General features: G+C 41.7%; 1 protein-coding gene across 1 annotated transcript; it reads right to left on the minus strand.

Annotated features, from left to right (window-relative positions):
- Nucleotides 1-255: 255 nt before the first annotated feature.
- CDH17 (cadherin 17) lies at nt 256-26,510 on the minus strand. The gene is made up of 17 exons (XM_009945897.1): nt 26,466-26,510; nt 23,643-23,741; nt 22,856-22,993; nt 21,324-21,462; nt 19,967-20,125; nt 19,285-19,484; nt 17,441-17,572; nt 16,425-16,575; nt 15,492-15,707; nt 14,229-14,305; nt 12,593-12,784; nt 11,228-11,472; nt 9,253-9,383; nt 7,850-8,086; nt 5,802-5,918; nt 5,580-5,696; nt 256-365 (listed from the first exon to the last, which is right to left on the minus strand). The coding sequence occupies exons 1-17, from the start codon at nt 26,508-26,510 to the stop codon at nt 256-258; spliced, it is 2,505 nt and encodes an 834-aa protein (XP_009944199.1).

Raw genomic sequence — 26,510 nt, forward strand, 5'->3', positions numbered from 1 at the left:
TCAGCATTTGGTGGTGTTGAGTTAACACTTCAGTCAAAGCTGATATTCTTATTAATGGCTGCTGCTGAAGTGTACATATGGGTTTTGCTTCATGACTGAGTAGTATTACATACAAAAGTAAGTCCAAAACCCTGGGAGCCTGCTTTTGCGTGTTTGTATCCTCAGTTTGTGATAGTACTCTGCTGGGCTTTGGGATCTTCAAAGCTCACTCCCTCACAACACAAAGGGCATTTTCGTCTCTTAATGGAACAGTCATTAAGCCAGTCTATTGAGTTCAGACTTATCCTTTACATCTTTCTGATGGCTCTTCTTTTCGTTTTTCTGTTTGTATTTCATGTGAAAAAACACACCCCCTATAATGAAACCTGAAAAACAGAGAGCACTCATCAGTAAAGGGAAGAGAAAATTTTCTGAAAATGTATTTCAGCAAAGGATCTGACACTTGCACTGCAATATCCATACTGGTTTATCTCTTAAACAGAAGAAAACAACTTTGGGGAATGACTATGCAGCGTTGGACCAACAGTGTGTTCAGGGACCGGAGGCACTGGTGGGGTGGGCAGGGTCAGGTGCCTCAGAGCTCAGAAGACTTGCCCCAAAGGAGAACTTCTTCTTCTAGGATCTTACCAGATGGCAAAGTGGTTTTTTTAGCTCCCCTCCCTTTGAGCAGTGATTTATCATGTTTATCTTTAATTGTAGTCCCTGCATTTTTTTCCCCAATGGAATGGCAATTCTGTCATAGCAAAGCTGAGACTGCTGACAGCAAAATTGTTCTTCAGGAACTCCTTGGTATAGGTTAGAAACAGCTGATGGAACCCAGACATTTGTGCACCCGTGGCCAAGAATGACTGAGATTTTCTTCTGGCCTGGATTAGAAGCACTTATACCCTTTGTCATCACTTATCATCTCCAATCTGAGGTGTCTAGATGTCTTCATATGTATATATATGCACTTAAAATATGCATATTATATATATATGTATGTCTCATCTTTTTAAATCATGATGACCTCGTTACACTGTAGGTAAATTTATTTCTCTTTTTCAGTGTTAGATTATCTATCACTTTCAACATCTCTTTATTCCTTTGCTAAAGTATATAGGAGTACTCAGCTACTCCCCTAGCCCCATTCATTGCTCTGAATATCTGTTCTGTAGTAGTTCTTATTTTACACTCATCTTTGTGGTATCTGAGTAGTTAATCAAGGAACATGCCTAGTATCTGGCACATGATACTCATTCTCCCACCCTTTTCTCAGTGGGAGAAACACCTTCCAGGAGAGAAGCAGTTTGTCTTAATGAAAGTTTCTCCCAATAGAACAGATTGGCTAAGGGTTTGGGGTGTATTTTTGTTTTGTTCTATTTTGTTTTCCAGTGTCTATGTTCTGTGTTTCTTTTAAAGAAAGTAAGACTACAGAGGATCCTTCCTCTTAGAATGAAAGTTGCTGAGCTGAGAGAGTCCTTAACTCATGCGGGAATTCATTCTGGTGTCAGGCAGGCTCCCAAGAGACTGTTTTTATGGCCATATCTCCTGAGCTTCAAGGTCAAATTCAATGTTTGCAATCTCCCCAGATTTCATAATATCTTTAGATACTTATCATTGATTTGTCCTTGCCCATCTCTGGTCCCTGTTAAATCCACCTGAGAGGCTATCATCTGATTTTGCCTTTACAGTGAAAAAAACTTGCTACTGAAAAAAACTGTATATTCATTTCAGGAATTCTTTTAAATATCCTTTATGAGCTACGTACATGGTGTTTTTTGAAAGTCATAAAACAGTAGCAACTTTTACTGTGCTCTCTGAAACTGACCAGCTCTCTTGTAATGAAAACATCTTTAGTCAGTGATCCAACATATTTTTCACTTAAATGTGGCACTATACTAAGTGAGGGATCAGACTAAGGCATTATGCAGAAATAAGTGACGTGAGAAGTTTGAACAGAGATGATAAAGATGCAGTTTGAGGAGTTTCTCTGTCATTCGCATGGTCTGAATGTGGCTCCTTCCATTTTAAGTTCTTTGAATTATCTTTTTTTCTCTTTTTATCTTCAAAAGACAAAGATATATGCATCACATACGCATCATCACTTTTTCTTGCTTTAGGGATTAGTGTATCACAAAACAAAATCCACACAGTTCTCTGCTTTTGTCTTTTTAGGTGCTGAACTTGTTCTTGGAGGCTCATTCTCTCTTCTTTTAGAATAGAAGTAATGGTAACTTACATAAGTTCTTGGGTTTTTTCCCTTTTATCCTCTAATTTAATCCAACTCTTTTGAATATGAGGTCTGTAACATATTTAATTCCTTTCCTGTGAATTTCTCCATGGGTTTTCACACTCCCTCCCCTCTTTACAGCTTTCCCAGTCTGGCTTTTGTGACCATTACATGCAAAAATCACACAGGACTGAGCACTGAATTCTTCTTGCTCTTCACTTCCTAGGGAACTGGATCTCATTCACAGTCATCCTCACTACTTTTGCACTTACATTGATAAAGAGAATACTTTATCAATGTAAGGAGCTAGAGGATGTTATGGAAGGACCCCTCTCAGTCATCTGTCAAACGTTTTGGGTCTCTGGGGAGGTCCCTGATAACTGGAATCATAGAATCATAGAACCATTGAATGGTTTGGGTCAGAAGGGACCTTAAAGATCATCTGGTTCCAACCCCCTGCCATGGGCAGGGACACCTTCCACCAGACCAGGTTGCTCAAAGCCCCATCCAGCCTGGCCTTGAACACTGCCAGGGAGGGGGCAGCCACAGCTTCTCTGGGCATCCTGTTCCAGTGTCTCACCACCCTCACAGTAAAGAGTTTCTTCCTAATATCGAATCTAAATCTCCCCTCTTTCCATTTGAAACCATTACCCCTCTTCCTATCACCACATTCCCTGATAAGAGTTCCTCCCCACCTTTCATGTAGCCCCCTTTAAGTACTGGAAGGCTGCTATAGCATCTCCCTGGAGCCTTCTCTTCTCCAGGCTGAACAACCCCAACTCTCTCAGCCTGTCTTCATAGGGGAGGTGCTCCAGCCCCCTGAGCATCTTCGTGGCCCTTCTTTGGACCTGCTCAAACATGTCCATGTCTTTCTTGTGCTGGGTGCCCCAGAGCTCAATACAGTACTGCAGGTGGGTGTGTCACCAGAGTGGAGTAGATGTGGAGAATCATCTCCCTCAACCTGTTGGCCACACTGCTTTTGATGTGGCCCAAGATACGACTGGCTTTCTGGGCTGCAAGCGCACATTGCTGGCTTATATTCAGTCTTTCATCCACCAGCACCCCCAAGTCCTTCTCCACAGGGCTGCTCTCTATCCACTCATCACCCAGCCTGTATTTGTGCTTGGGATTGCCCCGATCCAGGTTCAGGACCTTGCACTTGGCTTTGTTGAACTTCATAAGGTTTGCACTGGCCCACCTCTCCAGCCTGTCAAGGTCCCTCTGGATGGTATCCCTTCCCTCCAGCGTGTTGACTGCACCACGCAGCTTGGTGGTGTCAGCAAAGGAAGCTAGACAATGCTATTCCAATCTACAAAAAGGGCATGAGGGAAAACCCAGGGAACTACAGACCTGTTAGTCTAACTTCAGTTCCTGGAATAATTACGAAGAAGATCATAATGGGTACTACTGGAAGGCATTTAAAGAATAATGAAATCATCAGGCACCATCAGCATGGGTTCACAAAGGAAAAGCCCTGTTTAACTAATTTGATATCCTTCTATGAATAGGTCACCCACCTAGTGGATGAAGGGAAGGTGGTGGACAAAGTTTTTTTTGATTTTAGAAAGGCTTTTTATACTGTCCCTCACAGCATTCTTCTGGATATGTTATGCAGCTGTGGGATGAGTGGGTTCATGGTGCACGAGGTGAAGAAATGGTTGAAGAGCAGAGCTCCAAGGGTTGTAGTGAATGGGGCTATATTTGGCTGGTGACCTGTCACCAGCGGGGTTCCTCAGGGTTCGATTTTAGGGTCAGTTCTGTTCAATATATTTATCAGCAATTTGGATGCAGGAGTTGAATGCACCATTAGCAAGTTTGCTGATGATACCAAACTTGGAGTTGCTGTCGACTCTCTTAAGGGACAAGATACCTTTCAGAGGGATCTAGATAGATTGGAGCATTGGGCAATGATTAATGGCATGAAATTTAACAAGTTCAAATGCCAGATTCTGCATATGAGATAGAGTAACACCAGACATAAATATAAACTGGGAGAGGAGTGGCTGGAAAGTGGCCCTGAAGAAAGGGTTCTGGGGGTGCTGGTCGACAGCAGGATTAGTATGAGTCAGCAGTGCCCTGGCAGCCAAGAGGGCAAAGCACATCCTGGGTGCATCAATCACAGCATAACCAGCCGGTCAAAAGAGGTGACTATTCCACTGTACACAACGTTGGTGTGGCCTCACCTTGAGTATACTGTGTGCAGTTCTGGGCCCAACAATTTAAGAAGGATGTGAAGGTCCTCGAATGTGTCCAGAGGAGGACAGCAAAACTGGGGAAAGGGCTGGAAGGAACGTCCTGTGAGGAGCAGCTGAGGACTTTGGGCTCATCTAGTTTGGACAGAAGGAGGCTGAGGGGTGACCTCATTGGTCTTGAAAGCTTCCTGAGGAGGGGAAGTGGAGAGGGAGGTGCTGATCTCTTCTCCCTAGTATCCAGTGACAGGACACATGGGAGTGGTTCAAAGCTGTCAGGGGAGGTTTAAACTGGACATTAGGAAGCATTTCTTTACTGAGAGGGTGGTCAAACACTGGAACAGGCTTCCTAGAGAGGCGGTCGATGCCCCAGGCCTGTCAGTGTTTGAGAGGCAGCTGGACAAGGCCCTTAACAACATGCTGTAACTCGTGGTCAGCCCTGAAGTGGTCAGGCAGTTGGAACAGATGGTTGTTGTACGTCTGTTGCAACTGAAATATTGTATTCTATTCTACTCTATTCTATGCTATGCCATGTTACGCTATGCTATTTTAATACCAAAAAATATTTTGTCTTGTTTTAGAAAAAGTTTTAAGCTACTTGTTGAAGTTGTATCAGCTCATGCCTGTAAGAACATAATACTGTACTCTATCACGTAACAATGTAACTGTACTTTGATGTAAATGCCAGTTGCCCACAGCTCAAACTATTTCCCCATATGAAAAACAGAAACAAATGAACTAAGATAGGTGAATAAGATAATAATTGTAAGCTATGAGTATAGGCATTGTAAGCATGATGTCCCTGAATGCTTCACTATTTTCACTCTAATCTGGAAGCCCAAGACAAAGCTCCAATCTCTCCCCTGATAGCAAAAAAGGTAGTAGGTAACAATGAAGTGACAATACGCTAGAAGTGCAGCATTTTCTTCTGTCATAGCTGCTTGCTGTGCCATTGTACATTGATGCAGAAGCACAGCCCAAAGAAAGCTATTCCTATGACCAAAAACGTACAAGTTTGCAGCAATCATGATACACAACCATAAGATCTTCCCTCTTTTGCTCATTCTGCAACATTCATGACATCTCTTCACCGAACAAGTGAATCAGTGTCAGAAATGCAGCAGCACTATCTTATCTCAGAGACCTGGCTTCATATCAAGCAAGAAAATGTTACCTACCAATGATGAGCAGGACCCCAATAAGAATCCCAATTGCCTGGCCAGTGCTTGGCCAGGAGTGTTCACGCTGTACTTCAATAAAACATGACTTTTCACTTGAACACTTGCATATGTTTACTGCAAAAAGAAATGCCGTGAGGTTAATGAGAAGTTTAGCAGTCTAGTTCGATTACTCATAAATGTAACTATTGTCTTGAAATGAATAGTCTATGTATAGTATACCTTCAAGATTCACCTTTCCTTCCAAAGGTGGTTTTCCATTGTCATTAATTATTACTGGAACATTATACATCTTCTCTTCAAAGTCAGCATGTTTCGGAGAAAGGTAAGCATGAGTAGCTGTAATAGGAAATGGGATTATTCATGTCAGCACAAGAAAGAAATTTAGCTTAATATTCATACCAGCTGCAAATGCTCTTTTTTAAGGCTGCTTTACACATGGTGGTAGTTCTTGTTTTTCCTCATGTCTTCCCAGGTCTCATTGGTTTGCAGACATCAAGTCAAGATGGACCATCTAAATACCTAGTCTGGCCTTCAGCATAATACAATCAGAGAATTTCCTTCCTAATTTCTGCGAAATCTGATCTTGGGTAGTGCTACAATGGTAGCATCACATCTAAACCAAGAATAAACCCCCTATACTCATAGAAGCTATAGCCAACTTACATTGTTCCCAAGATAACTTAGTAGGACAGACCATTCTTCTAGCGCACTTACACTGTCACATCTAAGACTCTTTAAAACTTGGAAAAGTAAGACTATAACAGCTGTTGGGATCAGACCAAAGATCTATCAATGTCAGTATCTTGTCTCTAGAATAAGTAGATATTACAACAAAAAAGCAAGCATGTATTTTATTTTCTCCTATTACTCTCCTAGCCTTCAACCATTTTCAGCTCAGGGACTTCTTGAGCAAGATGTAATTTCTTGCTTTGAACTTGTACATACAACACTTTGTGGCAACAAGTTCTACAGTCAACTACCTCATCCTTCTATCTGCACTGGAAATAACTCCCATTAGCTTCATTTGAGGGTCCTAGATTTGTGTAGTGGAAGACAGGACAAACGGTGAAACTCTGGCCACCCTGATCATAGCATTCATGATTTTATAGACCTCTATTATATTTTTTCCCTAGTCTCTTCCAAGCTAAAATGTAGTAGCTTACTTTGCTGCTTCCATACACTTTCTTATATCAGGCTACTCCTTAACTCTGATCGTCCTTGTCATCCTATCTGAACTTGTTTCCAGTTCTATGGCATCTTTTTGGAGATGGAGAGACTGGAGTTCAAGACTTGGACAAAGCATGGACTTATACAGGGGCATAATGATGTTCTCTGATTTCTTCTCTGGTCGTTTCCTAGAAATTTGCAATATTTGCTCTGCTTTTCTGAACGCTACTGATAATTTGAGCTCACATTTTCGTGGAACTGCTTGCAGGTCTCACTTCTGACTTGTGATGGCCAGCTCAGCACCCATGATTTCAAATACAAATTTAGGAGTCAACAGTTCATTTGAATCTGCTATTTTATTGCTCCACCAACTCAGTCTTGCAAAGATAATCTGCAAGTCTTTACAGTTGGTTCCTACTCAAATAACTTTGTATAACAAGCAAACTTTGCCTCCTCATTGCGCACCCATATTTATTGAACTACACAGATCCTAGCAAAAAATCCTTTAGGAAACAACACATGAACTCCCTTCACTGCAAGAGCTGACCACTTATTCCAACTCATGAATTCTAAATTATTATTTATCCTTTCCAAACTTGTCCCTTTCACATTGTGGCAACCCAGCTTTCTCTAGTGGGACATTTCATCAAATGTCTTTTAGGAATTCAGACAGGTTCTATCAGCCAAGCAGTTATCCACGTGTTTACTGACCCCCTTCAAAGAACTCCCATTGATTTGTGAAGCATGACTTCCCTTTGCACATGAAATGTCAGAAATAGAGTGTTTGCAAATGGCTCCATTTCTTTAGCAGAAGTGATTTATATTCATTAAACACGGAGTATATTTTATTCTTATATGTTTCTTCTCTGGTGACTACTAGTGAAATTTTAGCTTGCAACATAATAGATGTCATCTCTTGGAAAAAAATAGTTAATGAATTAGGTGTTCAGATAAATGCATGCCAAAATGCATGTAATTTCTCAACGACCTAATTTTTTTTGACATGGAATACTGGATATGCAATAGTAGGAATTAAAAGGATTTAAACTTTTCTTCATATTTCCCAGAGTACTTAGACAAGACCAGCTTTATTAACTTACCATTGACTTTTGAGATTTCCCAATTATTTCTTGTATTCATATCATCCGCAAGAGAAAAAGAAAATGTTGAATAATACCACTGTTTATCAGCATCAGCAGCTCGAATTAAAGTTCTCTCTCTTCCACTGAGCGGGTGGCAGAAGAAAGGAGGATAATCCATAGCTAAATGTGGAGGGTTGTCATTCACATCCCTTAAGTGTAGTATCAAGGTTGTTTTGGATTTCTGAGCTGCATTATCTGTAGTGTTTAACAGAATGCAAAGTTAGACGCACATCTTGGACTTACAAGCTGGGTTGTGGCATTTTCAGCTATTATACAGGTACACCATCAGGCAGGCAGTGGGAGGTGGTATTCTGTCTGCAGGGTGCAGAGGAAAGGTCTCAAGGGGTCCTAAGGGACTTGTGGTAGCTGCCACCACTTTTCAAAATGTATTGTTTATTTAGCCCCGACTCTTGCTGATTACAGAACGCTAACAGGTGAAAGGAGGCAGATAGACCATCGTATCTAGTAAGCAGACACAACTAAGGTAACCAGTCCTCTTTGGAGCAGTCTTTCAAGCATGAAACTCCTGAAGTTTCCCATCTCTCTTCTATATATAGGAAATGCAAGTAAATATCCTTCTTAGGGCCAAGACGAGGGGCCCAAGAACAGCTTTCAGAGCTGTGTCACTTCTCCAGCCTGTTCCTGCAAGAGCAGCCCCACTCCATCTCAATGGTCAAGGAAGCATTCCTTTTTCCTGACATGCAGGAACTGCATCTTTAGCCGTATTCCCCAAAATAGTCATCAGCATTATTGTTTATCTATGTTTAATAAGGGAAATCTAGTTTTATACCTCATTCAGTCAGATATAGTCCTGAGTTTTCAATCGCTATTAAATATAAACCACATAATGAAATCTCCCCAGATGGACTATTTGAAAGATTCTAATTGCTGGAACTAGGAGCCCTAATATATCTCAGACTAACTAGTGTATTAGTTTTATTCACAATAATAAAAAATAAATTAAAAAATTCTGTACAATTTTTCAAGTTACTTTCCAGATATGTTTTCAGGAAGCCTAAACATACCTACAAGAAAGACTAAAATCTTTATAGCTATAGATGAAAAAAGTGGCAGAAAATGCTGATGCTGAAAACACTGAAGAAATTCTAGCCTTCTCTAAATGCCATGTGGCTCAAGAAAATATAATGGCATACGATAGTTATCCTCGTGAAAGCTATTTTAATCCTCATTCTCTACAACATCAAGATTTTTTTTAAGAAAGTTAAACTCTTAAGAAATATATACTTCTAAGGATACACCCATTTTCCACGGGTTTAGTCATGGGAAGTATAGTAAGTCCTCATAAAGCAGTAAGGGTAGGGGATTCCTCTTTGTGTGTATGTAGTTGTTTCATCACTTACTTAGCTCTGATGCAACAACCTCAACTGTGTACGTTTCCTGTTGCTCTCGATCCAAAGTGGAAGCAGTGTATATCTGCCCAGTGGCTGAATCAATCCTCAGCCATTTCCTCATGTCACCTTCTAAGGAGTATCTTTGGAAAGAAATAGGAAACAAAAATCACATATACTATTCCAAATCAGAAAAAATTGCTGAAAAAGCACATACTTCTTTATTGATTTCAAGCAAGTAGCTTGATTACAGTTGTACTTGAAGAGAAGGTTCTTGGAAGAGTCTCAATACTACAGCCAACCAGAAGGGAGGCCAAAATCCTTGAGAATAAGAGTAAGAGCAGAACCATGGGAACGCCGCCACTCCTCCAGCCTCTGTACTGCAACCTTCCTCCTAACTGGGAAACATGGGGTGTTCCAGAGCTTTTGGTCCAAAAGCACACTCTGTTCCAAATCCCTGTCCCTCTCTCCCCATCACATCTCCCACGCCTTGGCTTTGATGGGGGCACAAGCCGAAGGTTGAGGGGCAGAGGGACCAGTGCAGCCAGGCACCCTTTTTTGGATCAGCAAGGGGCCAGGAGCCCAAGGTGAACTACAGTGGTTATCTGCTGTCAGTCTGGAGCAGCCTGTAATTACCATTGGGGCAATCTTGGAACAGAGAGTGCTTTAAACATCACCACATAATTAGCCTTATATTATTATTTAAAAACAACAACCCTCTGGGTCGCTGGGTATTTACTTATACAAATTTAACCATGATCATATGACCGAGTTAAAGCACAGACATTTGCCTGAGTAGATGTGACCTGACCTTCTCATCCAATGCTTTTGTTCTTTCAGTACCGCTTGCATTAAAAACAGTGTGCTGACATGTTTGTATATCTTTTACTTTTTGTACTTTTTATTTTATGTCCTTTAACCTATTTTTTAGCAGAAATATGGTTTATGTACATATGAATTCCTGTCATCTGTCTCTATCATCATCCCCCAGAGCTTCTGGACTATGTGGCTCACTTTCAAACCAGTTTGACAGAAGGCCAAACATGCTAGGTTCCCAAAAATTAGGGGAAAGTGGAAAGCCAGATGAGAAACCTCTGGGAATAAAAATCCATGGGAGGCATAACAGTCTTATTCTGCAACTCCATTAACTACTTGGTATTTTGTTGAATTTTAGTTAAATTTCAAGGATTATTTGTTTTGGGTTGATCTTTTTAGCATCACAGCTGGGAATTGTGCAGCAAGAATCACAAATAATTCTTCTATCCGACCCTACAGTGCAAGGTACACTTATACTATGCAATGAGGCACTGTGTGTAGATCCATGAGCTGGCAGAGACTCAATGTGACTTGGCCATACGGCAAGGCATTGGGCCACCGAATGAGCCAGTTTGAGGTTTTGCATCCCACTCACAAGCATAGGAGTTGTCTTGCACGGAGCTTTGCATCCACAGTGGAAGCAGGCATATTTTCTTTGGCAGTTGGAAAGGAAAATGAATTAATTGTCAGTTATGGACTTGAGCTTCACTACAGGTTGTGTGTTTTTGTGGAGAAAAAGCCCTGTCAGTTTCCTGCGTGACATGAAAAGCAGCTGCTCTCCTACTGGTTCCTAGGGGTACACAGTATATGCTTCATTTATTTGTTTAGGCCATTAGTGCCTTTCCAATATGGAAACACTAATATTCTCAGACCAGCTCTGCCTTTTTCCTGAAGACATATATTGCTCCTCTTCCCTTTTAGTTTCCTGGTTCAGGAGCCCCACTGGCTGATGCTTATCACAGCACAGAGAAATCTTGTTAGAAAAGCACTGCCCAGTAGTCTGCTGCAGGTGGGTCACCAGCGACAACACCATCACACCTCCAGCTGCTACTAGGAAGTAAAAAAGTCTTTTCCTGCATGCCAAATATTGAGCGTGTTTTCCTTGTACATCTCTTAGAACAATTTTCTAAATCCTAAATTCAGTAAATAAATCATGATCATTCCTTTTTACCGTACAGTATCCCCCTCAGGATCATAGGCCTTCACCGTCATGACCAGAGTATTGACAGGAATATCTTCAGACACTTCTCCTTTGTAAACTGTCTCATGGAAAACGGGTGGTTCGTCCACATTTGTCACAAAAACTTTAAACAAGGTGAGGGAGCTTGAGTTGTACTGCACGCCTGATGCCAACGGTTCGGGGTTTGTGGCGTTGATCACCAGGTTGTACACTGGAGCTGCTTCAAAATCAAGAGCCTGAGTAAATTAGAAAAAAAGATGCTTTAAGCAATGGCCCCGCTGTCACAAGGAGCTCCCATGGGAAACCACAAAGCGCCCCTCTTCCAAGGAGGACATTGTATCCCAGATACAGACAGAATAAGGGAGAGCTGTCAGGAGCAAAATGACACTAGTAACACTCAATTTAAATGAAACCATATGCCCGTTCGGAGGCCTCCTCAGCAACTCTGTTTCCTAATAATGTTGCCACCTGCCTGCCTAAGTTTAATAACTATATCCTGTTTACAGCAATAGTATTTATAGCTCTGTATGAGAAGGCCTTGGGTAACCTCTGGGTGACAAAAGTCATGCGAGGGTTGTTACACCACGGAGTTTCTCACAATTGCCTCCTTGAGAAAAAATGATGGTGAGGTTGAGCCTGAAGAAGGTCCACCAAATGCTGCATCTGCCTGCCTTGGGCTGGCCGGTGTCAGGTGAATAGGATGCAAACAACGTGTCATCCCTTGCAAAATGAATGGTAGGTAGTTCAAGTCTTCAAGAAGCCTTCAGCAAGCACTGACCTTGGCTTTGTCACAGTTAATGTTTGCCTCAGCAGAAGCAAACTGCCTCTCCATCCTGACATTGAGACATGCTGGTGTCCCATTGCAAAAGCCACCAAGAGCCCAGGGCACCAGCAGGGAGGAGGATGGAGGATCTGCCCCGTGACAGCCCACCACCACGACCACAGCCCATGGAAGCACTTGGCTAGCTTTCTCTTTTCCAGACAGCAAAATCAGTCAAATAATCCCAATTTTTTTTTATGATGCATAAAGACCTACTTCATCTGTCAGAGCCTGCTCTGCTGGAGAAGGGGCCAGCAGCAGAGCCAGTGGAGGGAGCTGCTGCTGGTGGTGGGTGGGTAGGGGACAGCAAAGGCAGGAGGATGGGTGTGCCCAAGCACTGCATAGGCACAGCACAGGAACCCAAGAGTGGGGCCTCCTGCAGTCTGCACCATGCTTAGACTGTCCTCACCCCACCACAAGCCAATCCCCTGCCTCTGTAAGTCATCACCAGGGCAGTTACTGTTTATGACAAATATATATACATATATTTTTTTTATATATATATAAAAAGGAGAAGAATAAACCCATCTATTCACCTTGTTAATCCTGACAAACCCTCGGTTTGTTTCATGATCTGTTTCTATGATGAACGTGTTGTTTGGATCTCCTTCCTTCACTTGGTAAATGATGTAGGAGCTCCCTGTGGCAGGCTCATCTCCATCGGTAGCTTGTATTTCTAATATCACTGTTCCTACTGGAAGACTTTCTGCAACAGTCACATTGTGATACTGAGGAGAGAGAGATTGTTGAAACATGACACACCGAGCACAGTCTGCGGATAAAATCTTGACTGCTACAACAAGCTCAAGCCACAAGCATGGATATATTTTAACCCACAGCAGCCATGTGAGGGAGGGAAGCAGCAGGTGCCCTCCACAGCAGAGGTGTAATCAGGCTAGAGAGACATACAAAAGCATTAGTGAAGTGCTTTGCAGCAATACGGGTGTGCTAGCTCACTGCACAGGGGAATCCAGAGCTGCAAGATGGGCACTAGAGCCTCTGCAAAATTGCTATACCTCCCTTTTTAGCTATACATTTATCAAAGGTGATGGGATCTCTGTCAGTGGGTAAGCCACTAGTATAGCAACAGTCCCAGACTTTTACCTCCTCTGTTGAAACCACTCCATGTTCATGCAGTGCTCACAAGAGTAGGGACAGTATCATTCTTCTGTACCCAGTGAGCACTCTAGCCACTGACTGTTAGGTATTTAATTGCTCCATGCACCATAGGCTGTTGCCACATTAGCAGACCAGCTCCATTTATTCTGTTTGATGAGTGTCCTGACCCAGCAGATTCATCCTGGGACCAGGTCCTGGACTGAGACCTTGAGGTAAGAAAGTCAACAGCCTGCTATGTAGGCACCTATGTAGTCTGCATGTCTAAACTCCAGTCATCGTCAACAGAGAGCTGGGCAATGCAGTCAGCAAAGCCCAAAAACCAACACGGCTTCCCCAAGAGGACACCTACACCTGATGGGCCAGAGGTATCTCCTGAGCCCACCGCCTACATTGCCTGCAAGTATGGTGGGAGCTTAGACACCTAAATGTCTACCGCAGTGACTGCAGTGAGGATTGGGCCAGCAGGCAGAAGTCACAGAAAGTCTGCAGGTCTCTCTGCAGGACACCAGCACCTCCACCAGAGGAAGATGCAAGAACCTAACACTCGTTCTGGAACCAAAGGCCAGCAGGTACGCTTTTGGCCATGGGTCACTGGACCACTGTTTCTGATTAAAGCAAATAGAGCCTTTGATTTCCATTTACTGGATACATTGATACTGTGTTTGGAATGGAACTTAGGAGATGTTAGCTTTTTTTCCATTTAGCTATTTCAATAATTTTAAAGCCTTTTCTTCCCCCTTTCCCTTCAGAACTTACATTTCTGGAACAAACTGCTTTAATAGAACGATTTCTTTCTGTACACATAGTTTTCCAATGAGCAAATTATGTTATATTTCAGAATTAACTATGAGTCAGTCCCATTGTTCACTATCTAGATAGAGCTTATATGCAGGCTTTGCAGCAATATCTTGCCTTTATTTTCACTAGTGGGTTACTCTATTATTTGTTCTGTAAATGGTTAGTTTCCCCTTGACATTATGTAGACACTGAATGTATGCTCAAACATTTGTCAAAAGTTGTTGGGACATCAAAAATGGTGTTAAACATACTCACATCTGATTTTTCAAAGATGGGAATCCAATCGTTGATGTCGATGACATGTATTTCCACGTTACAGATTGTTTGGAATACTGCACGGAAAGAGAACAACCAACTTCACAGCAACTTTTATGCCGAAAATACCTTTCTTCCAAAAGGGTTAGCTGTGAGCAAAAGTGAGCGCTGCCAAATTGCCCAATCCAAGCGAAGTCCTGCTGCTGTAAGAATCACTTGATCTCCAATATCTCTTAGTGACACCCTCACTCTTTGTCTTACTATTCACCTTCCTAGTTTCTTCAGCATTATCCCATCCTGTTTCATTTAATTTCCCTCACTTTTTTTCAGTCACATCCCTTTACCAGGATGATGACAGCTACAAACTGTGTTAGCTTACTCACTATCATTTTTGCAGGTCAAAAAGTAAGCCCCAGGTTGTTATGCTACTTTGTCCTCTTGGTGGGCCATCAGCAGCAACTTTGTGTTGATTACAGCTAGGCTTAAACTTCAGATCTATGTAAACCTAATCACTACCCGAGCAGGGACACCCACAGCAATGGGGATTTGTGATTTTAAAAGCATAATTTGCCTCGTCAAGTGCTATTCATATGTAGCTGGATTTTAGTGTTTTATGGACGTGCTTCATGAGTGGAAAGTTAAGGAATATTCTAAACAGAACTGTTTGGATGAAATTCAAATAAACATCCAAAACAAATTACCAGCTTCTCCCTCTCCAAGGTTTTCATATCATCTGCCTAAGTGACTATTTCATTTACAGACGTCACACTGTTTTCTTTACAGGCCAGTTCCTCCACCCACAAGTTTTGCCTGACTATAAGGACTCCAGCACAAAGCTTTAAACTTTAGCATGGTGTTTGATTTTCTTTCCATTCAGTGGACCACAAAGGACTCCTGGGAGATTACATAAAGTACAAGATTCTTTTTGAAGATTAGTTTCAGCTCTTAATCTTTTAAAATACATTATCTGGACTCTCTGAGCAGCTGTGTTTAATTTCTTGATTTTTTTCAGTGAGTCCCTTTGAAAGATTTTGAGGGAAAACCACAATCATGATCTCTTCTTTTTTTTTTTTTTTTTTTTCCTGTAGAAGGAAATCTCTTACTGGAGTACTTGTTAGCAAGGTTCCAAATTTATCCATGCTCTACCCTGGAGCTCGTTTCCTTCCATACTTGTATTATGAGTCATGATTAACCTCCCTGGATCTTGAAAACAAGGCAGTACCAACAAAATTATTCCAATGTATAACAGCAGGCATTACATACCTGCATCTGTCACCAGCACCTTCAACGAATAGTTGGACACAATGCGCTTGTTTAATGAACGGCTAGTTAACTGCAAAATCCCAGTGTCTTGCTGAATAAAGAACAGATTACTTGCAGGAACAGCAGGAACCTGACTTTCGATTTTGAACTGCAAACGAGAATTAAGGGTATCCTTCTCATCCATGTCCATAGCAAAGAGGGTGCCAATATTACTTCCTGTGGCAGAAGAGAGACCAGAGTCAGTCAAAGAATGCAGTGGTCCTACCCTTCCACAAAGGTACACCCTGACAACAATGATGCCAATGAAGAGAGTAGAAGGGCAAGAAAAATAAAACTGTGTGGAAACACTGCAATGGACACAATCATTTGACTTCTGGGAGTTCTTCCATTAGCATGCCAACAACGGGCTTGGGACAGTCCACAAGGACTGGGCTATGTGTTTTGATCAGAAGAAGTGACTGTAACAACAGACACTTCAGCCTTGAAATCAAATAACTAATGTGAAGACTTTGGGACAGATTTCGGTAATGGTCCATTGAAATCAAAGGCATTATGCTGGAGGAGCATTTGGATGAGGGAAAATGGGCTCATGACACTTTTAGAGCAGTGTTTCTTGTATTAGTAATAAAAGGGGTTTTTTCCTTTTTACATTCCAAGCAGTTGCCCAAAACTGGGGTTGTGGGAAAATGCAATTTTATATTTTAAATGGAATAGCATTTTTTAAGTAGGGGTCTTGGATCTGTTCTTCTCAGGTTATTGAAATCCTTTCTATGTGAATTATTGAAGTGAAAACAAGAGGGCACAGGAAAACATTTCTCTAGGATAGCTACATTTTACTCTTTGGGACCAGAATTTCTAGCTTTTTTTGCACCTAGTTGGAAACAATACCAGGACTAGATGATGTGTATAAATGAGTAGAAGCTGTTTTCTTACCTCCGCCTTCATTTTCTTGAACTTCCATTACAGTGACAGCCTGCTGGCACACAGGGGGATTGTCATTAATGTCTTCCACAATAACGTGAATGGGCAGAGGCTTGTCCACAAGTTCTCCCTCGTTATCTTTTGCGATCACAAAGAAAGTATACTGCAATAAGAATATTGAGATTAGATGTGTTGAGTGTCCACTGTGACAATATTTGCACTTAAATGTGTAACTATGGGAGCATTCCGTGCAAATGAAATATCCCCTCATATGTTTGTTCAGTATTTTCACTCTGTTTAATTCAGAACTCTTCCATCACCCCTCAGTGTCTGAGGTCTAAGTTCTCAGAAGAATTCAAAAGTCCTGAATGCTTCACTGCCTTGTGAACTTGCTCTCACAGAAATCCAGGAAAAGCAAGAATATCTCACTTTTGTCACTTTGCAAATTCATCTGTTACATACAGTGATAGGATTCCTCCAGCATATCTGATCTTTGGCCTATTCTGTGCCCAAATTTCCTCCAAAAACAAAAGGGGACAGAGGATTTTCTATCTAAAAGACACCCAGATGGGAAACTTCAGGGTAACTTTACTGTTGCAACTGCAAGTTAAACTGCTTCTGCTAGGGAGAGATCCCCGAGGCCCCTGCGATCTGGAGTAGATCTGAAACATCCCAATCTCCTGCCCTCCACAAATGCCACTGCCTACCTCTTGCTCATGCACCCACAATCCTGTCATGGTTGATCCTTGTACATTATACATACACTGTGAGCAGTGATTGCCACTGCCAGACACATGAAGAAATGTTGTAGGGCACCAAACTGAAGGCTGTTTACAGTGTAGTAGATGAATGTGCTTTCATATCTATCAAATCATTCCCAAACAGAAACAACAAGAAACAAAGCTTTTCTTCTTTTCTTTTTTTCCCCTCTGTCCTTTCTAGCAAGCTTTCTTGTGTTTACTCCCACATCAATAATCAGCTTCCTGCTACGGTCTCTCCAATCAGTGAGGTTTTACATGTCTACTTACAGTATCCTTTTCTTCCCTGTCCAATGGTTTGGTCACATAAATAACCCCGTTATGATCGATGGAAAATGGGAACCTGGGCAAATTTTCTTTTTCAAAAATGTCATAAATTACATCTGGGTCATTTGAGTGCACCTAAAAACACAAAAATAAGTCAGGATAGGAAGTCAGAAGTGTAGACAGGGATTGTTTCTGGGCCACAAACAGAAAACATTGTATCCCTGTTAGCTTCATAAACCAGAAAATTAACAGTTTGGCATGCTCTTGGAACAAGCTGCAGAAAACCAGACTGATAATCCACGTCTGCTCTCTGAATTATTGTGGTGAAGCTGTTTTACCTCAGTTTCTTCAGCTGTCCAGATAGTCTAAAACACTTAACTTTTTATGGAAGAATTTTGGGATGTGGGGCTAAATGGTGATACATGAGAAGAAAGCATTATACGTGTTTGAATGTCTTGACGCTAATTTATTCCATCTCTTTACACTGTCTATTCCTGCCTATTGTTTTGTTTTATCTGTTTCAGAGATGTGGAACAACAAAATAAATATCCAGTACCTATCTGCACGTATGTGCATGCATGCTCTTTACATGCATCAAAGTCTGTGACGAAGGATCTTTAGTGGGGTGCTTCAGATTTGAAATGAAATGCAGTAACCAGACTGCCAAATGAACGAAGGAGTCAGCATTACTGTTTATGTTTTGTACTATATAGCAGCAACTGCATTTTGTTTTCCCCCAGGCGGAATCAACATGTCATTGGCTGCCATGTGAAATTTATACACCAGTGACCCCAGAATGTGAGCACCATTGCATGTTAGTTTTTCTTCCACCTGTTTTCTCTCTGGACGTCCTCAGCCTGTCACTGAGGCCACTGGGAATAGCACTGAGTCAGTTACTCTTGCAAACAGGACCCAAGGAATCCTGCCATGTCCAAGGGATGATGGTATTGGGGGTGTCGATGCCAAGGCATTTTTCAAAGTCAAACATTTCTGAAAGGCTACTGGCCTGTGAGTTAATATTTACTGATGTACATCCCTATCGGTCTGCAGTTGGCAAATTATTTTCCATTTACACTGTGAAAAGAGGAATACCGTGGGAATGCAGGATGCTGAAGAAGGGAATTTCAGTCCTTCCTGATATAGCAGGAGTGCTGCATCACACAAAACTAGTAACAGCAGATGTCCCTGATTGAGGGGGATGGCCCACAGCAGTGTTGCAGTGGAGCTGGTCCCCTGCCAGGCTCTTCTGCGGATGGAAGGAGCCAATGTCAAAATAACCTTCAAGAGGCTAGCTTTTCATTTGCCTGAAGCCTGGAGTGCCCGTGGTATTAGAGGGAGGCTGGAAGTGCTCAAAGAAACCCGTTGTGAGAGAAGAGCTGCGCCTCCACAGAGGCACCCAACTGCCACGTGTCTGTCTGGGACCTCACTTGGGGTGTCTCAAGAACTTTCTTTTTCATATTTGTGCCAAACAGCCTTGTAAAGCACCTTTTTTCTTCTATTCATTACACTATAACAAAATTCTCCAGATGTTTTCTCTCTCTATGGGATATTCTCACACACAGGCAGTGCTAATAGCCTCTCCAAATTGAAGGTCAAAGTCCAGTCACTCTAATGTTTGTATTGACTGTATCTCACTCACCTTCAAACCATTAACTTTCATACTAACAAGTTAATGAGGCCTGCACTAAAGATCGTTTCCAAAGGATATCACGTAAAAAATAACAGGGAGGTGCTAAAGTCTGAAAAGCCTGGTGTTGAATGCAGTGGGGACACCTTCACAGTCAGCTGTGAGAACATGACACTATGGCACCAAGGAGAGTTGCAGGGAGCGCAGCCAAGGGCCATACCTGGCTGATGTTGACAGGGTGGACCTGGGTTGAATTTTCTTGGATGTGGATGGTGGGGGGAGCTTTCCACAGGCTCTCCTTCACAGTGATGATCACATCGGCACTGTTGGTGAAAGCATTCGTTGTCATCCCTGCCATATCCTTCACAGTGACAACGAGAGTGAAGGTGTCCTGCTTTTGAGGATCTAAGTAATAAGAGCCTAGAGACAGAGCAAAGAGCCAAGTGAAATGAAGCAGAGGCTGTCAAGATGGTTCATCTGCCTCCTACATGCACTATGTTTCTTCATCTGCTCCAAACTCACTCCTTAGACGGGCCTCAGTGCCAAATGTCAGCAAGCCATTTCCTCTGCCTTCTCTGCATCATGCAGCACAGCATCATGTGGACACAATCATATGAGACCTCTGTGCTGTGGTCTCATGTTATGCAAATGCACCACTGAACAGCCCTTACTCCAGTTAGGCACTTGTTCAGCCCATCAGAAGAGACAAGGGTTTTAAATCATTGCAGTTTAGTTGGGATCACATAGCTGGCTGAGTTTTGTCTGCATTTTTTATGTTAGTGCTTTTGGGACACACTGACCACATTTATTCGGAATTTAACATCAGAGCTGTGTTGTTTTGTTCCTATGTACACCCAGAGATTCATGCTTACTTTTTGACAAACAAGAATCTTTTCACATACCCATCTTACTCGGTGAGATTGCTCCAGTTACATTATTGATCTGGAAAAGCATTTCTGTATAAGGGTTGGGAAAATGATGGAGAATGCTGTACGTCAACCGTGCATGGGGAGTTGTAGGATCATCGCGGTCTGTGGCGTGGACGTACATGAAAGGTTTGCCTGTTCGGATTAGAGACGAGATAGTGGTAAGAGGAGACTGAAACCTCAACATATAGTCCATTCCAGCAGAGCTTTCGAGCCAGGAGGGCAGCTTATGGGGAGCTGCCATTGTTTCATAATACATTTCTCATGGCAAGCCATGCTTGTGTGTGGAGGTTATATCACCTATGTACCATCCCACAGGTCCTCCTCCATCAGCTCTGCTTAGTAGGATCACAATAGCTGTGAAGATCAGTTGATGAAGAAGGTGACAGAGCTAAATGAGATAGCTATCTACCACCCAAGATAGCCTGCACCAGGAATGCAGCTCACTGGTTTCTCTCTTTAAGGTCACTTTGCAGTCCTTATACAAACCAGTTCAATCCAAAGCATCTTGAGAAAAATGTCCTACAGCTGTGACATAGTTACAATTAAAGAAACAATTGTACAGTGAAAAAAATATTGAAATGAATGGTAACATAAGTGAATTTTTGCTTTTTGATCACCAATGCAACATTCAAAATCTTTTTGACTTGGATGCAGTTGAAGAATACACTAAAATATTGCAGAATGGTTTTCTGACCCCATGGAGATTTATATGCATATTCTTTAGCGTAAGTTTCTTTTTGGGCCCATAGTCACAGTGATAACAGCTGTCTGAGTTCTTCTTTTCATTTCCAAGACATTGGTCTCAGTGTGCTCTTCAATACTTTCCTGATTTCTGGACTGAATCACTGCAATCCATAATCTAAGACTCTCTCCTGAATACTAAGGTTCAGCCCACGTTCTAAGAAACAACTGTCACAGAAAACACATGCCCCATATCTACACTAGCATTTTATTTTACCTATATGTAAAGACTTACATATTCTTACTGTTCTCTTTCTGTGTAGTCTTTGGCAACTTTTCAACTTTAAACCCCTTCTGGCACAGGGTTTTTTTTTCAGTGCAATGGAGGGGGCAGCAGTATTTGCCTGTTAAGTAATACTTGTATAGCAACAAGTACTATGAAATATTTCTGATCATACTCATCCCTTTACACCATGTAGTGGTCACCTCTTTGCCCTTTCATGCTTGCATCCTTATTTTGTACAATTCTGTGGGAAGGAAAACTGATCTTTTTTCGGCTTGTTGAAGTATAGTACACAGTTTATCTTTCCGTTTAACTAATCTACCTAGCTTCCTATTGACTAGAATATTTAGTTATTATGACAATTACCTGGGCGGGAGTTCTGCCTCACTACTCCAGTGTACTTTATCTGGTCAAATTCTGGTGGGTTGTCGTTGATATCCTCCACATGTATTGTAATAGCATATGGACCTTTCACTACATTTCCCCTTTCATCCAGACTTTCTACCTTGATTTGGAAAAGAAGGAACAGCAAAGAAATATTTTCATGTAGATAAATTAAGAGACATAAATGAACATCAGGATGTCAAATGCCAAGTGGCTCCATCTACAAGGATGAATTTACCAGGGTAGCTCACCGACAATAGTTCACTACAATATATAACGCCAACAAAACAAAATAACCTACTCCTGCTTCTGATGACACTTTTCAGAAGGCAATTTCTCACTTTCAGTCTCAGCAGACTACTTGTATTCTTGCATAGCTTAGAATTCATGCTTTTCTTTAGATAGAAATAGATACTTTCTAAAGAACAAGGAGAAAACCCAGTATGATATAGTGGACTCAAGTGTGCTGTTGTAAGTATCAACCAGAAAAACAGGCTGATCTAAGGGTTTGTAAAGAAAACTTAATTCTTAGTTCTGATTACATTTTTGTTCCAAACAGTTTGACTTCTTATTCTTCAGGCTTCTTTGACTTTAAAGCATCAAGTATATATTATGTCTGCCAGACCTCATTTTGTTTGTACATAATAGATCAAATCATGATTATTTATGCTTAACCAAGTACCATTTTTCAGTTCTGTAATCAATTCTTGTTTGTAAAGGATTCCTATGTCTAGGGTTAATAACTTCGGGGTCTAGAAAATTGTCATCTCTAATTCCAATCCAAGGGTGCTTTAGAGCTGAGAACATGACATCTCCTTCTCAGTTGCTAGTGCCCCAGAAAAAGACAATACTATTTTTGACACAGAACAAGAGCAGAAAGCTATACTAAGATCAAAATATCACCTACCTGCTGTCCCACTCCCAACAGTGTTTACAATGAGCTCCTTATGAAAAGAGTATAATAGCAGGACAAGCACAGAACGCTCTTTCATCTAATAGCCTCCAACATCTGCCAAACAGCTTTCTGATGTTATCTAACAGAGGTTAGATCTGTGCCTCTGTGTCTAAATGTCTTTTACTCACACAATTTGTCACTAAATAGATTATAATCTTCCTAAATAGATTACAATAGTTTATATTCCCATTTCAGCCATGGAATTCACCCTATCAGTCTTCAGGGTTACAAGCAAATCTCATTCATGGGGCCAGATTTCACTTCCACTCAAGTGTCCTCCTCATATTAGAACAATTAAAGGACTCATGTTGGCATCAGGGTAAATTTTGTTTTCTCAATGTAACATTCCTGTGCTAAGGAGTATTTTCCTGTGTGAAGTCTTTCAGAACTATAAAACCATGTCTTTCAGCAAAGCTCAATATTAAAAATTAAAAAGCTGTCTGTAAACATAGACAAAAGAAAGATTTTGAAATTTCAACAGTTTTCCATTAATTTCAGGTTTATCACAAAAGGGTGAATATGAATAGCTGTCCCTTCATACTTCTCATTGAGTTTTTACCTGCAACCTGTGCACTGTTTTAGTTTCCCAGTCCAGAGACCCATTGAGGTACAGGATGCCTGTGCTCGGCACAATGTCAATTATTCCATCTTTTTCACCAGTGGCTCTGAAACTCACAGCAGGTGGCTCAGATGTGAACTAGAATGAGGAAAAATCAGAGGAAAAATCATCGTTTTTTCAGCATTTTCACCGTAATTAAAATAATTTAATGCTTTTGTATCTTTTAAAATCTATTGCCAACAGTGTTTTGGCTGGGAGAATGATGTTCTAAGAGTCTGCTCAAAAAAATCTGCTTTTCTACTCCTCAAGAGAGGAGTTTTCACATTATTTCCTGAATGCTGTAGGAAATCTCAAGTGTGGTTTCTTTCCAAAGCAAATGTCTGCTTAGGACAGGGTTTTGTCTGAGCACGGGAATGGAAAAAAATGACACACATCCTCCATATGCCTGGAGCTGGATCTGTCCTTCTGTGGTTACGGCATTGGGAAGAAAACCTCATAGTTAAAGGAATGATGACACAAGTTACAAGGAAACCTATTCTCTAGGAATGCTGATTTTATTCATCTCTGTCTTAGGATATTGTCTTAAAATGTGTTTGAGAGAAGGTGTTGTCTCCTGCTTTTTGCATGTAGACTCTTGAATTCCCAGATAGAGGAAGTCAAAGTTAATTTCAGATCCTCTCAGGGGACTCTTCTTCCCACCAGCACATATGACAACACTGCCTGTGAGGTCAGTGTGTGCAAACCATGGAGTTTTAACCACAGTGGATACCAAGAGACACTTGATTACCTGGTAAATGAAGCGCAATCCCCCTCCTTCTGGAACAGAGAAATTCATGTCCTTCAGAGGCCCACTTACATGCAGGTCCCCCAAATTCTGGCACACAGCCTATGAGAGAGAGAGAAGGGATGGAAGAAAGCAGCTGACGGATGTCTGCTGTCACCATGCATGAACAGGAGGTCTCCATCACTGACCTTCTTGCAAGTTACTTTGCTGTAGTATAACAGAGGAGACTCTTGCTGGTTTGTACTGAACATCTCCAGGTTCTTTAATGCACATTCATTTTTAAAAGCAGTGTTATTTATTAATTAATTTGAAAACGAACTTTTGGGCCCTGCCCTTTTCTAACCACTACATAATTAGTTTTGATCTACCTTCAAGAGCATACAGAAGCACCAGAGAGCTGAATATAGACTGAGAGCAAGAGGAAAGTCATAAAAGCATTTTTGGATCACTTCTGTGTCCCCAGCAGGACCAGCCACATCCCACCAAGGAGTGGCACACTCCTGTGACCATAAGTATGACAGGAGACCCAATGCCTCACCTGGGGATGGAGAGGAATCAGGGCTGCACCCCTTGTGATTTCCTCAGTAAATCCAAACCTTTTTTTATAAGAGAAAAAGGTGGGCCTCCCCACATCCCCTACCCCACCACACTCAGCACCACAGCCATCTGGGCAAGCCTCTCAAGTCCTGTGCCTTCACATCAGTTGCATGTAAGTGCAAACCATAGCTGAAGCAAACATGTCCTGCTGGTCATTGGCTTCTACCTCATGGCAAACATGCCATGCAAATCTGTCTCAGCCTCTACTCTCTTCCTAGTGTCTGGCAACACCTTCACATTGTGGTTTTTTCTGGCAAATTTTTTGAGTTTTATATGAGTTTTATAACCACCCTCTCCCTAGTTCCCAAATACCTCCATACATACTCCTGCCCTAATGGTTAAAGGCTGTTCTTGCTTTCAAACAAAAAAAGCAAGGCAAAAGTCAGACTCCCAGAGCAGCCCTTGCACATAAGACAATTCAGCCTACAGTTCAGATAATCTGCCTGTTTCTCCAAAGACAAGAGCAAACTCCCCTGGATTTCTGCTCTTCTCTCTCTGTCACTAAGGTCTTGTCAATGCTGAGGAGCTACCTTCCAGAATTAGGGCTCCATTGTTTGGCTACACAGGTAAACCTCCTTTTCTTCCAGAGTAAAAATGATTTTATTTTTCTTTACGGGTTTGGATTGCCACCCTCTCCATCCCCTGTGGAGTCAGGCTCCGGGAGTGCATGTTCTCTGCTGCATGACTTTTCCCCTGGATTTGGTCCTATTGCTGCTGGGACAACTGTTCGGCCTCTCACAGAAAAGCACAGTCTACTTATTACCAAGGGAAAACTTAATTCTGCCTATGACAAAAACATAGCTAAGTTCAGCACAATTTACCCTAAGGCGCTGCTCTGTGTGTGTGTCACAAGTGGAGCTTGAATAACGCCAGATTCTGCTTAATAATAGCGAGAGATGCTGCCCTCCTCACCTACAAGGGTTTGTGACTTTTTGCAAACAGGAAAACTAGAATATTGTGTGAACTGGGGAAGCAGAGGGAAGGATGCTAGTGAACACTAGCAACAGTAGAAAAATACTAAAAAAAGCCATGTAATAGGTACACGCACAAGGAAAGAGTACTTTACAGCTACCCTTTACTATTTTTGCCAAATGCTGACCACTGGCATCTGCCAGGGACCAGATAGCAAGACACTGGATCTGACCTGCTATGACTGTTCCTGTGTTGCACTGGCAGGCACAACCTAGCTCCTGGAGCTTTTTCCCAGGGTCATTTTGTGGAGGGGTTTTGCTTGGTCATGTTCCTTGCCAGGGAGGAACAAAGACTCACTCTATAAAACCCAAAGTTCAAAGTGCAGGCTGTGAAGCAAGTAAGAGATATCTCTTCCTGTTGATTAAAATTACTTTATGTGGATCATAAATATTTCCAATTGTATGTCTACAGCATGAATCATTACTCAGGAGCTTGATGGGGAAATAGGGTTTTCTCCCTGGCCTGTATCCGTCTGGCATCCCCTTTGAAGACAGCTGTAATGCCTGTGGAGTGTCTTCATGGGGAGTAAGCGCTGCCACAGACAGCAGATTTTGAAATGGGAAGGAAAAAGGAGGTGCTTACTACTGCACACCTGTCCCGCCCCTCAGGGTCGCCATACTCTGAGGCATTTTTTAATAGACTTGAATTTGACTCATTTTCTAATCTTTTTTCTTAGTTTTAATTATAAAGTAGAAGCTGCCACTGTAGCCTTTACGAACACCAGTAAATCTATTGAATTTAATAGATAAGGTCTGTAAATAGCATAATTAACACATTTCAGTTCCAGAAAATCCTCTGAAAAGAGATTCACATAGATGGAATAAAGAGGATAAATAATTACTATGCGTAGTTTAAACTATGTGCCATTATATGTCTTAGAATACATTTAATATGTCAGCATATGTATGAATTATAATACAGGATGCATGACACAGATGTTTTCACTGTTTGGTGATTTGTTGCAGTATTTTTAAATCTTTTCTAGCATGCGATCCACTTATTGGAAATATATAACTGAGGAGGAAGTACCAGAGGCAAAATAGGTAAATTGGTGTCTTTTAGGCTTTTATAAGGTTTTTTCCTAATGATGGACATGTCTTCCTAACTTTTGGCCATGTGATCACACAAGTGTCGGGGCCACAGCCCCACACCCTACCTGACCTGCAGAGTGAGGCGCCCTGTGGGTTAGAGCTCAGAGGCCCACAGGCAACCTTTGCTGTTTGCTCCCAGATAAACAAAGGAAAAGCTGTAACTCACCAAGTGAATGACGAGCAGAAATTGAAGTCCATACAGCTTAAACAT

The sequence above is a fragment of the Leptosomus discolor genome, chromosome 5 (genome assembly GCF_034619465.1).
Source record: "Leptosomus discolor isolate bLepDis1 chromosome 5, bLepDis1.hap2, whole genome shotgun sequence".
NCBI classification, from domain to species: domain Eukaryota; kingdom Metazoa; phylum Chordata; class Aves; order Leptosomiformes; family Leptosomidae; genus Leptosomus; species Leptosomus discolor.